Source organism: Microtus ochrogaster, linkage group LG2, assembly GCF_000317375.1.
Source record: "Microtus ochrogaster isolate Prairie Vole_2 linkage group LG2, MicOch1.0, whole genome shotgun sequence".
In the NCBI taxonomy this organism is placed as follows: Eukaryota; Metazoa; Chordata; class Mammalia; order Rodentia; family Cricetidae; genus Microtus; species Microtus ochrogaster.
Window position 1 is genome coordinate 23164454 of NC_022028.1, and position 12454 is coordinate 23176907.

The 12454-nt window shown below is 37.4% G+C and overlaps 1 protein-coding gene across 1 annotated transcript in view; it reads left to right on the top strand.

Annotated features, from left to right (window-relative positions):
• The window catches only part of Eif5b (eukaryotic translation initiation factor 5B), a 57399-nt gene that overhangs the window by 35442 nt on the left and 9503 nt on the right, over window positions 1-12454 (top strand). Inside the window, exons 10-14 of the mRNA XM_005360023.3 lie at window positions 1863-2152; window positions 2585-2692; window positions 3275-3385; window positions 6211-6278; window positions 7305-7446. Of these exons, the coding sequence (XP_005360080.1) occupies window positions 1863-2152; window positions 2585-2692; window positions 3275-3385; window positions 6211-6278; window positions 7305-7446 (719 nt within the window). The remainder of the gene's footprint in view (window positions 1-1862; window positions 2153-2584; window positions 2693-3274; window positions 3386-6210; window positions 6279-7304; window positions 7447-12454) is intronic.

Consider the following 12454-nt stretch of genomic DNA (forward strand, 5'->3'; position numbering starts at 1 on the left):
ACTATAGCAAGTGCAGTTTGTCAGTACAGTTTACCTGCAGTACTCACAACAGCATTGACACCTGATGTAATTAGGGACACACTTTCTCTTTTATACTTTTCATTTTCATTCCTAAGTCTGTTTTGATGTTTCCTTTTTTTCCTCTCTTTTATAACTATCTTTTGTTTGTTGGATTTTGTTGTTATTAGTTCCTTTCCCCAGCCCTCTTGTTTTTTCTAATTCTGTTTTACATAGTTTCTGAGATAGGGTTTTATTATCCTGTTCATGCTGTCCTAGGATTTGCTGTGAACCAAGGTCTTTGTGTCTCTACTGAAGTGATAGAATTCCTTCCTTCCTTCCTTCCTTCCTTCCTTCCTTCCTTCCTTCCTTCCTTCCTTCCTTCCTTCCTTCCTCCCTCCCTCCCTCCCTCCCTCCCTCCCTCCTTCCTTCCTTCCCTCTCCCCCTCCCTCCTCTGTTTCTTTCTTTCTTCTTTCTTTCTTTCTTTCTTTCTTTCTTTCTTTCTTTCTTTCTTTCTTTCTTTCTTTCTTTCTTTCTTTCTCTAAGTTCCTAGTCTGGCTTCAAATGAGTGGTCTTCATGCCTTGGCTTCTGAATTATTATTGAATATATTATTCCATAGTATTATTGGAATGGGTATTGTTGGAATGAGTATTATCTGAAGTATTATTGGAATGAGCCTCCCTGATCAGCTTAATTTTTAACATGATGCTGTTAAATTCTAACTAGTACATTTCGACTAACAATGTCTAGTGCCCCCTTCTTTCCAGACAGTTTTAGAGTACTGGGGCATTTTCTCCAACTCACAATTTGTATACCATCACTTTTTTTCTTTTCAAATTCTGTTTTTGTTGTTGTTTTTGCTTATATTTTGGTCTTTGAAGACAGGGTTTTTCTCTAGCTTTGGAGCTCAGATTCTGTTTCTTAACCTCCATCCTCCATTGTTGTTCTTCCTCTTCTTTTTTAATATGGTAAATTGTTTCGTTGGATTGAAGAATATTTTAACATCTTTTGCTTCATTTTTATTTTAACTTCTTCATATTTAATTTGATACCTTTTTTCTTACTTGACACAGAGTTTTAGTATCTCTAGTTTGTTTTGAACTAGAGACATTAAGGCCTTATGTCTAAAGAGGGAAAAAAATTGACATTATTTTTTGAGAATATCAGATTTGGGGATTTTTTTTTTAAATTAAGGGTTCTCAGTCTATACACTAGCATTTTGAATAACAAATGCATGAGCTCATTTAATTTTAGATGATGATACAGTCTGTTCATTTCTCATCTACTGTTTCTTCTAGGGTATATGATACAGGATTTTATCCCACAGTAACAGTATTATAACCCAGTGATTGCCCACTCATCCCTTCTTTTCCCTCTCTTCTCTAGTCTTATTAGGTTTGGGTTCCTAATATCTGGCTGTTAGCCCTGAGGCAGCTTCAAATTTAACTATTGCTTCCAGAATCATCGAAGCACCCCAAGGGGAAAGCAGTACTCAGCATTATACTCAGCTGTCCATGTTGTCCTGCCACGAGTCCTGGCATAGTAATGTGGCCACAACTCTTACTGCTAGGCGGTAGTCTTCACTGTAACAGATGTTTGGCATTTGTGATATATAAAGTTAAAGCGACTGCTGTAATTAGTGCATTTTAACAATTGGTCCCTTTATAGTCTAATCTTTTGATATAAATCTGATGTGTTGGCTTTCATTCATTCATTCATTCATTCATTCATTCATTTATTTATTTAGTTGTTCGAGACAGGGTTTCTCTGTAGCTTTGGAGCCTGTCCTGGCACTAGCTCTTGTAGACCAGGCTTGCCTCTAACTCAGGCTTTCATTTATTTTAAAATAATTATTTTCTTCAAAGAAGGAAATACGATTCACATAGAAGTACAAGAAAAACCTGAAGAAGAGGAGGAGGAGGAAGATGAAGAGGACGATGAAGAGGAAGAGGAGAGTGAAGACGAGGAAGAGGAAGGAGAAAGCGAAGGCAGCGAAGGTGATGAGGAAGATGAAAAGATGTCAGATGAGAAAGAGTCAGGGAAAACATTAGATAAAAAGCCAAGCAAAGATGTTAGCTCAGACTCTGAATATGACTCCGATGACGACCGTACTAAAGAAGAGCGGGCTTACGACAAAGCAAAACGGAGAATTGAGGTATTTGTTTTCCTGTTGCCTTTCTTCTCTTCCTCTTCAGTCTTTTGTGGTCTTTAGCGTACATAGCTAAAGGTTTTGAGTCAGTGCTTTAAGAAGGTATTACCTCCAGGTGGTGGTGACACGTGCCTTTGATCCCCACACTTAGGAGGCAGATCTGTGAGGAGGCCAGCTTGGTCTATAGCGTGAGGTCCAAGACAATCAGGGCTACACAGAGAAACCTTGTCTCAAAAAAAAAAAACAAAAAAACAAGGTTTATCATGACTAGTATCTCTCCAGCCTCCAGCTTTTGTTGGATAATGGTATGTTTTTGACACTGGTCTAAAGCAGGAGCCCACCCACCCCCTTTAACCTGAGTCAAGATGGAGCATAGATAGGACTTGAAGCAGTACTTAATTTGTCTTAATTTGCAATTTTTTTTAACTCCACTTCTAGAAACGACGACTTGAACATAGTAAAAATGTAAATACAGAAAAGTTAAGAGCCCCTATCATCTGTGTGCTTGGACATGTAGACACAGGAAAAACAAAAATTCTAGATAAGGTAAGAAAATATGTGTATAATACTACTTGAAAAATGAGTAGTACCTTTGAAAAGCTTTAATATTATAAGGCATAGCAGGCCCATGAATCTGCTGCTTCTGTTTCCAAGTATTTCAAAGAACTTAGGAAATAGAAATTTGTGAAGGAAAATGGGTTATAGGTTTTTTTACAGGTTGGCCAAATGGGATCATGGGGAGAAAAGTGGAGCCTGTTTTTTGAAAGATTTGCAAAGTGTCCCAGGGGTTTTGTGTGATGTTGTAATTCCCACCTTTCCCAGCCTTGAAGAACTCTTTGTTCTTAGCCTCTTCCTTTGTTAGGTATAGTGTGGGAAGCTTTTTGTTCTTTTTTGCAGGTCAGCATCACGGTCAGGATTCCAGAGTACACAGTAATTTTTTAATGAATAAAGGTGACAGCCTGATAGTTGAAGAAGGGGCACAAATGTCTCCCCTTTCTTGGAGCTTTAGTCTGGGGTCACTGTTATATATGCACTCTGTACAAAAAGTGAGTTGCCAGTTTCTTACTGACTGTGTTTTTATCTTTTTTCATGCCAAAATACCAATCTCAATCTGTTGCTTTCTCATAGCTCCGTCACACGCATGTCCAAGATGGGGAAGCAGGCGGTATTACACAGCAGATTGGTGCCACAAATGTTCCTCTTGAAGCTATTAATGAACAAACTAAAATGATTAAAAATGTAAGTTACATTTTGTTAATTGTTTTGTTGACAATAAACAAAAGACATGAGATAGTTTATTTTAAAGCAAGTTATTAATGAGCCTGGCTCAGGAACAGACTGGCAGGAACCAACATGGTAGCAATTTTATGAAGTTTTTATAATAATAGAACAAAGGCAGACATAAATCAGTGTGTTTCTCAAGTATGCTGGTGGAAATACTAGGTGAGAAACTTATCCTTTAAGCCTCAATTCCTTTCTGATGGCATTGGAAGCTTTGGGTACATTCCCAAGGGATAGAGGTATGTTCAGACCCTTCTGTCTACCACAAGAGATTAAAGTCTTTGTTGTTTTGCTTTAGATTCTATGCCATTTCCCCCTTTTTTCAAGGATTTTATTGTTCTGACGTTACTTTATTGCGTATTTTTACTACCATTACCCAGGATCTTTATATTTAAAAGTTGATCTCAGGTTTGAGGCCTAAGAGGGAGCTGCTGAGGTCGATTATTAGAAGAATTGTGGCTACGTATTAGAAACCAAGGCTGCTTAGTAAGGGAGTGTTCGCTACCTTGTACAAGGCCCTGGTTTTAGTTACCCAAGGCTCCAAACAAACAAAACAAAACAAACAAAAGACCCAAAAACAAATAAAACAGAAAACTGAGGGCACAGTGGCAGAAGTTTATAATTCCATCATTTTGATGTCTGAGGCAGGATTAATGAGCTGCACAGCAAAACTTAAAAAAAAAAAACCAAAATAAATAAGCTAACTCACTGAATGCTTTGTCTACATGTATCCAAGGTTTTAATGTTAAATATAATAAAGTAAATGTAAAGCTTAATGGAGTGGCCGTGTTAGGAACCTTGTAGTTATCTGAGCTGTGTAGAAACTCCTTAGTTCACTTTTTTTAAAAACACACTTAAATGTGACTAAAAGTTTACCTTTCTTCTTGCATGATTATAAATTTGATCATGAGGCATGTGACCATTTTGTATCTTGGTATTGGTTTCTTTGGCCAGTTTTCCAGTTTCTTAAATTAATATTGTATGTTAATTTTGCAATGTATTGTTTTCAGTGTTTATTTTATGGCTTTTTCCTGTAGTCCAGGTTGGACTTGAACTTGGCCAGCCTGACCCTGCCTTTCAGTTACTGGGATTACAGACACAAAGCACCAAGCCTCACATAACTGTATTTGTATATGAGCTGCCTGTTTCCATCTCCCAAGCTCTGGGATCACATTCACATGCCAGCACACCAGGCATAGGGCATCATAATCAGGTCCTAATACTTGACAGCAGGTTCTTTACTAAGAACTTTTATAGCTTCACTGTCCTGGTTCAGTGCATTTTAAATAGTAGTTCCTTTGAATTAAAAAAAAAGACACAATAAATTCTATATGTGTGTTCCTAATATGTGTGTATTCCTTGTTGGCCTGTGTACCATGTTTGTGCATGTACCCATAAATGCCAGAAGAGGCAGTTGGATCACTTGGAACTGTAGTTACAGATGGTTGTTAACCACCCAGTCTAGGTGCTGGGGCCTAAACCTGGGTGCTGTAAGAGAACAGCCAGTGTTGATGACTACTGAGCCATCTTTCCAGCACCCTTCAGTAGTATTTGTGTGTGTTACTCATTGGAGGGTTCCTCATAGTTTACTTTCAAGCTGGCAAAACTTGAAATCTTCTGATTTTGGTACATAAAGATTAAACTCAGTATTAGGCCTGTACTGTAGCTCTCAGCACAGCTAGTATATTTGTGATTTACTCTTTGTATTGAAGACACTGAAATGGAAAAAAAAAATATGATTCCCAGTAAAATGTTCATTTAAGGCAAAAATGCAGATTTCAATGATAGTGATATTGATATAGAGAGATGACATTTTGAAAAATGAAGAGTAGGAAAATGCACAACACCATAAAAATCTTATTTGTGAGACCCTTGTTTATTGTTATGTCAGAATTATAGGGCATGTGATGTGTGCTGGGTGTGATGGTGCATGTTTTTAATGTCATCACTTGATAAGTTGAGATGGGGCATTGCACATTGGAGGCCAGCCTGAACTCCATAGTAAGACTCTGGAAAGGAGCCCCAATGGCCAGGTACATGCATCATTGCTAGAATGATGTCTAGAGCCCTAGGTTGGAGTCACCACCCATCACTTTAGAATGAGTAAGTGAATTTGTATTCAAGAACTTTGTCCAGGTAATCAAATGCTTATATTTAAGTCAGATATGCATTTATTCTTTAAAAAGGTTGGCTCATCTGATGAGTATTTTTAAAATATTCTTTTGAAATCACTTTGGTACTTTAGATTTGTTTAAAATTGGACCAGATATATTTTTATGTTCTTTTTTCTTTTTTTTTTTTGGATTTTCGAGACAGGGTTTCTCTGTAGCTTTTTGGTTCCTGGAACTAGCTCTTCTAGACCAGGCTGGCCTCGAACTCCCAGAGATCCGCCTGCCTCTGCCTCCCAAGTGCTGGAATTAAAGGCATGTGCCACCACTGCCCAGCTGTAAAACTTATTTGTATGCATATGCATCTGTGTTTGTGTGGGTGTCCCATGGGAGACTAAGAGAGGTTATTGGTTCTTCTGGAGCTGGTGTTAAATAAGTTCTGTTACTTGATGTGGCTGCTAGGAAATCACACTTGGATCGTACATGTCCAGCCCCTGTGAAACTTCCTTTGATATGGAAGAGAATATTAACCTTGTGCTATATGACTCTGCTTTAAGATCATTCATTTGGAAAAGGAAGTAATGATGTTTTTAAGCTTGTGGTAAATTGTTTTGTAGTGAAGTTTTCATTGTTTGAGTTCCCTTGAAAGTCTTCATTTTTCTCTACCATTTCTAGTTTGACAGAGAGAATGTCCGGATTCCAGGAATGCTGATTATTGATACCCCTGGACATGAGTCTTTCAGGTAAGACCAAGCCGCTTGTCATCAAGGAAATTACTAACTCAAGTAAGCCTAATCATTGGGATTTAGTATTTAACTTTGAATAGTTCTTTCATATCTTCAGTGTCATAATCTTTTGATCATCATTGCTTTTGTAGTGTTTCACATGTTTTCTTGGCTTTTATAGAAGAAAGTCTTTTATAATTGGAAAGAAAATCCTTACTGTGAAAAGCAGAGTGGTTCCTCATAAATTTCTGCAGTCCCATTACAAAGGGAATACTGTTTTCATTTTATTCTTGTACATAGACATATGCGCGTGCGCGCGCACACACACACACACACACACACAACTCAGAGGAACCTTTTGCATTAACTTACCCCATCAGACTCAGTTTTTATATCTGCCAAATGGGTGGTAAGTTAAGGGGTGAACACCTTAAAGCATACACAGCTCATCTGCCTCTTTTACGTGCTCCACTTCTCCAGGATGAACAGTTGAGGTTCCAGAATAGCTGAGGTAGAGTGTGTTCATGCCAGCTGTTTCCAGACTCTCCCCTTCTTGTTTCTCTCAACAGTATAGTGTATAACAGCTCACAGAGCACCCAAACTGCTGGTGTCCAGTTGAGTCCACTTACCTGATGTGCCTAACAATGGACATGGTTCACATTTCCATGCACTTTCCAGACATTCTAAAAGTTTGAAATTCAAAATGCCCCCAAATCTGAAACTTAACAGCGAGCATTATATCTGTTTCTAGACGGTTTGGGATTTTGGAGTTTTGCATCAGAGATAGCTATCCTGTGTATGTAACCCAGAGGTATCACTGTGCATTTAAGAGGATTGTATGGTTTGCATGTAAATACTATGCTATTTTATGAGACTAGTTCATGAACTTAGTATTTGTGAGATGATCTCCACCAGTAAATCCTTGAGACCCAGAGACTACGCTTGTTTTCTTCTGTTTATTTAGGCATTATAAAGAAAGTAAACATTTAAATTTAAGAGAAATACTGAGATTTCCATTCACATGGTTCTTTTCTTCTCTGACAGTAACCTGAGAAATAGAGGAAGCTCTCTTTGTGACATTGCCATTTTAGTTGTTGACATTATGCATGGTTTAGAGCCCCAGACAATTGAATCTATCAACCTCCTCAAATCTAAAAAATGTCCCTTCATTGTTGCACTTAATAAGGTAAGCCCTCATCTGAAAATATTTTTATAAGACTTATTTTTGACTGAAGTGTGTTTCCGTATGTGCATTTGAACATATGTGAATGCTGGTTTCCAAGGAGTCCAGAAGAGAGTGACTCTGTGCATGGAGCTCAAGTTATAGGTGCTTGTGAACTTCCTGTCAGGGGTCCTGGGAACTGAACTAAACTCTTCTTACGACATAGTGTAAATGCGAGCTTTCAGCTGCTGAGCTATCTCTCTACCCTGTGTTCTGATTAGGACGAATGCACCTTATTTTTTTTGTGATTTTAAAATATATTTCATATTATATACCTGCCCAGTCGTGTTATTATCACAGAACTATTTTTAGTTAAATTAGGGATTCACCCTACATACCCACCAGTGGATGAGTGGATAAGAAAAACATGCCGTTTGTGCAAAATGAAATACTCAGTAATAAGGAAGAATGAACTGGGAATGTAGCTCAGTGGTGCAATGCGTGCATAATATACACAAAGTTGAGTCTCCAGGACAGTCAATCAGTCAATGATAAGAATGAAAAGATGTCATTTAAAAAAAAAACATATCATGTTAGTAAGATAGACTCATAGAAATGCTTCCTTTTTTTTCCTCTCATAGATTCTAGATTTAATTTTTAAAAAGCAAAAACAGAAGAGGAACTATTTAGGAAGAAGAATGGAATCAAGAGAGAGGAGAGACAAAAACGAAATAGGGAGTCAATTTGTTTATATTATACACATGTATGAAAATAGGATACTAATTTCATATAGTTAATGTGCATATTTTTAAAACAAGATACAAATCTAGTGTAAGAAACTGCTTGAGAATAGTTGTACTACTTAATGAACTTTGTCAAATCTGTACATCTGTTTGCAGCCATCACTGTCAAGTGTAGACAATCTTCCATTCTCAGAGGGCTCTCTCACTTCTGTGAAGCCAGTCTTGCGCCTCTAGCCCCAGGAAAATCCCTGATCTTTAAAATTTTTTTATTTAATCTCTGTACTAGTTTTGATAGGACTCTGGGCTGTGTGGTCTTTTCAGTTGTCATTTTGTTGTTCCTGTTAATACAGCTTTTTTTTTCATGTTGATAGATGGGTTGTAACTTTTTTTTTTTACTTAGAATAATATTTCATTACCAGGTAATACCATACTTGATCAGTTTCTACTCTATGATGTATGGCTTCTATACTCTAGTTCCTTATTAGTAAGGCAGCTGTGGGCACTTGTGTATAGTCCTTTATTTTTGTTTGTTTTGAGAAAATACTTGGGAATAGAATTGTATCATCATATGCATGTATGGATGTTCAGTTCTATTAAGAGACAAATTTTTCTGAAGAGTATCATTTTGCATTTTTTTTCAAGATTGGTTTATTGTGTATACAGTGTTCTGCCTGCATGTATGTCTGCAAGCTAGAAGAGGGCACCAGATCTCATTACAGATGGTTGTGAGCCACCATGCGGTTGTTGGGAATTGAACTCAGGACCTCTGGAAGAGCAGCCAGTGCTCTTAACCACTGAGCCATCTCTCCAGCCCTCATTTTGCATTTTTAATAGGATTGTGTCTGCGTTTTGTGTAACCTGAGCAGCACTATTTTGGGTCTGTTTTTTATTGTTTTGCAATGTGATGTCACTTTGAAGTACAGATGGACTTGAACTTGTGATTTTCTTGCCCCAGCCTCTGTGTGTACAGTCACACCCGCTGTCAGCTTGTCCGTTTGTGTCTTTAAAAGAACTATGTTTTTGTTGCATTGTTATTTTTTAACACCCCTTCCACCTTTAAAGATTTATTTTACACAAGTACATGAGTGCACGTGTTGGAAGAATCCGAAAACATTAGATACCATGGAGCTGGAGTTCCTGCAGTTTGAGCCAGGAGCTGAACTCAGATTCTTTGCAAGAGCAGCAGATACTCTTGACTCCCGAGCTAACAACACCCACCCGTTTTTTTTGTGTTTATGGTTTTTTTACTTTATTTTTTGAAAGACAAAGTACCCCTCCGGATCTTGAACTGACTTTGATCCTCCTGCCTTTTCTTACAAGTACCACTATGCCTTAGCTTCCACTTTAAGCATTGCTTAGACATTGTTTCTCTTTTCGGTTCGGAAAAAAATACTTTATTTATCTTGTGCTTATCTTTGATCTATTCATTCTTCAGAAGAATGTTAACGTGTAAGTGTATGGGAATTTTCCCAGATACTGTTGAATTGCTTTGTGACCAAAGGACCCACACTGTAGGAGTTATTAATGTGGTCGTCTGTGACTAGCCTGATGTCTAACATTTCATTTGATTATCTGTGCTGCTGATGTTCAGCTGAGTGTTACGGTTGGTTACTGATGCTTGTGACTGTTTGGTAAACTATTGCAGAGGGCCATTGATTCCTGGCTGCACTTTTTACATTTTGTCTCCTTAAAGTTATGTGAATTTTATTAAATGTATTTTGAAGGCATGTAATTAATTGTATGTACATATACAATTAAGATTGAGTCTTCCTTATATACTGCTTTTATGTCGTTAACAAGTTTTTTACCTTCAAGTCTTCTGTGATAGTATGACTATTTCCCTTTCTTAGGGTTGTGTACATGGCATCTTTACTGCCTTCTTCCTTTTTTTTTTTTTGCTGGGTTTTTTTGTAGCAGCATGCTTTTTATTTATTTATTTATTTATTTATTTTTACTATTTATTTATTATGTGTACAACATTCCTTCCATGTGTGCCCGCAGGCCAGAAGGGGGTGCCAGGTCTCATTATAGATGCTGTGATGTGGTTGCTGGGAATTGAACTCAGGACCTCTGGAAGAGCAGTCAGTGCTCTTAACCACTGAGCCATCTCTCTAGCCCCCAGCATGCTTTTTTTTATTTGTACAAAGCACTAATCTTCCACCTTGAGGTACTGCATCTCTATCGTTTGCATCGACTGCCCCTCTTGGCACAGTGGCTTTAGTTGTTTAGTATCTCACATGAGCTTGTTTTCAATCTTCCCCATTTCCCTCCCCTATGCAGCATTTGGCTATTTCTTAAGAGTTACATTCTTATTTTCAACACTGGGATATGAGTGCTTTATGTGTCTATTGCCCCAGGTTGCCTTGGGTTTACAGTCTGTATTTTTAACTTGACTTCTGTTATACATCTCTTTTGAGGTTTTAAAAGCCTTAACAGTGTGCCACTGTTTTTTTTCTCCTCTCCATTTTCCTGTTGCTCCTTTTTTTCTTAATTTATTATAAATCCACTTTTATTATTTTTCTCTTTAAATGCTCAGTTCTATCTTGAAGGCAAAATAGCAAATTAGGGGCTGGAGAAATGGCTCAGTGTGGTTGGTTCTCTTGCAAGGAACCTGGGTTCAGTTTGAAGCACCTGTGTCGGGTGACTCATAGCATCCTGTAATTCCCACTCAGGGGGTCCCAGGAAGCCTCTACATACCCCAGACCCTTGGATTCATGTGCATACCCCCACACAGACAGATACACAATAAGAATAAATATTGAAATATAAAACGACAGACTCAGTCTTGGTGTTTTTTCCCCACATTTACCATTAGGGACTTTTCGTATCTTCCTACTGTTTAACCTGTTGTTTAAACCAATCTGTTTATTGCCAGCATCATTTTTGGCTCATCCTTTAAAAAGTCTATTGAGCTTTAAGAGTATAACCCAACTGATAACAAGTCATGTTACCTTTTTATGAAAAAAAGTGTTATTTCAAATTCTCCATTCTTGAAAATATTTCACTTTGTGAAAAGTCCTACTTTATTTTGTTTTTCCTTTTTTGTTGCTTTCTGCTTTCATCTTCTTTATTCCTCCGTATGCATGTTTTATGTTGCTTACTTTTAAGACTTTTTTCTTTTTGCACATTTACCAGTGTGATTACATAATAGTTTAGTTTTCAGCATGCTTGGGATTTATTGATTTTATTATGTTAAATTTATAGCTTCAATTAATCTGTCATATTTGGTGATTATTCAGCTATTTTCTGCTAAATATTCTCGTTCTGTTTCTTTAGTTATTTGGTAGAATTCTAGGATAGTCCTGGCATTCCAACTAATTTTCTTAATCTTTTCACATGAAAGCCAAGTAAAGTGTTGGAGTATTTTTTTCTCCCCCCCATCATATTTTCCTGTGTGCTTCAATTTTGCTAGCTTTTAGTGCCCCATTTTCAAGATCACTAATCTTTTCTCTTTTTCTAGTAAGTTTGGGTTTTAAGTTCATCCTGTGGCTTTCTCTTCAACTCTACAAATATTAGGTCTTTCTTTTGGGGGCTTTTTTTCAAGGTTAGAACTTTATATTGAGTTTACTTTTAGAAATTATTTTAAAGACCTCAAGCAGTTATTTGATTCTGCTGGTCATCTTAGGTCTTTTCCTCCTTAACTGGGTTTTCTTAGTAACAGACTAATCTGCCTCTTTACATTGTGAGCATAGGCTGAGCTCAAATGTCACACATTGTCATTGTTTTGGTGATTAATTCCCTTTTATTCTCACTTACTCCTCATGGGAGAGATACAGTTTATAAAAAATTAGTGTCTTGTAAATTATATTTTTGGTTCAGTATATTTCAGTCACCTGAAACATCCCACAGCTGGCAGCTGAGGGAAAAGTCAGTTCTCTTGTAACTAGCCAGATTTTCTCCTAATTTGAGCAGTGAAGCAATTGTTAAGTAACCTTCCTGACAGCGTGCGTCACTTGTTAGAATTAGTTCTTGTTCCTGTCTGCTGATTTACCAGCTCATTCTGAACTTTGAAAACAGTACATGTTAATGTTCACAGGATAATTCTAGGACCTTCCATTTTGCAAAGAACAGTTTTCCATGAACTTAATGGAGGCTAAAATGGACAGCATGTCACCTCAGCAATTTCTTATTCAAGAGTTTCAATTGCAGCCTCTGAAAAGGCCTTTTGTGCAATAAAATGTCTGAGTACTTTACACCGTGTGTGTGTGTGTGTGTGTGTGTGTGTGTGTGTGTGTGTGTGTGTGTGAGAGAGAGAGAGAGAGAGAGAGAGAGAGAGAGAGAGAGAGAGA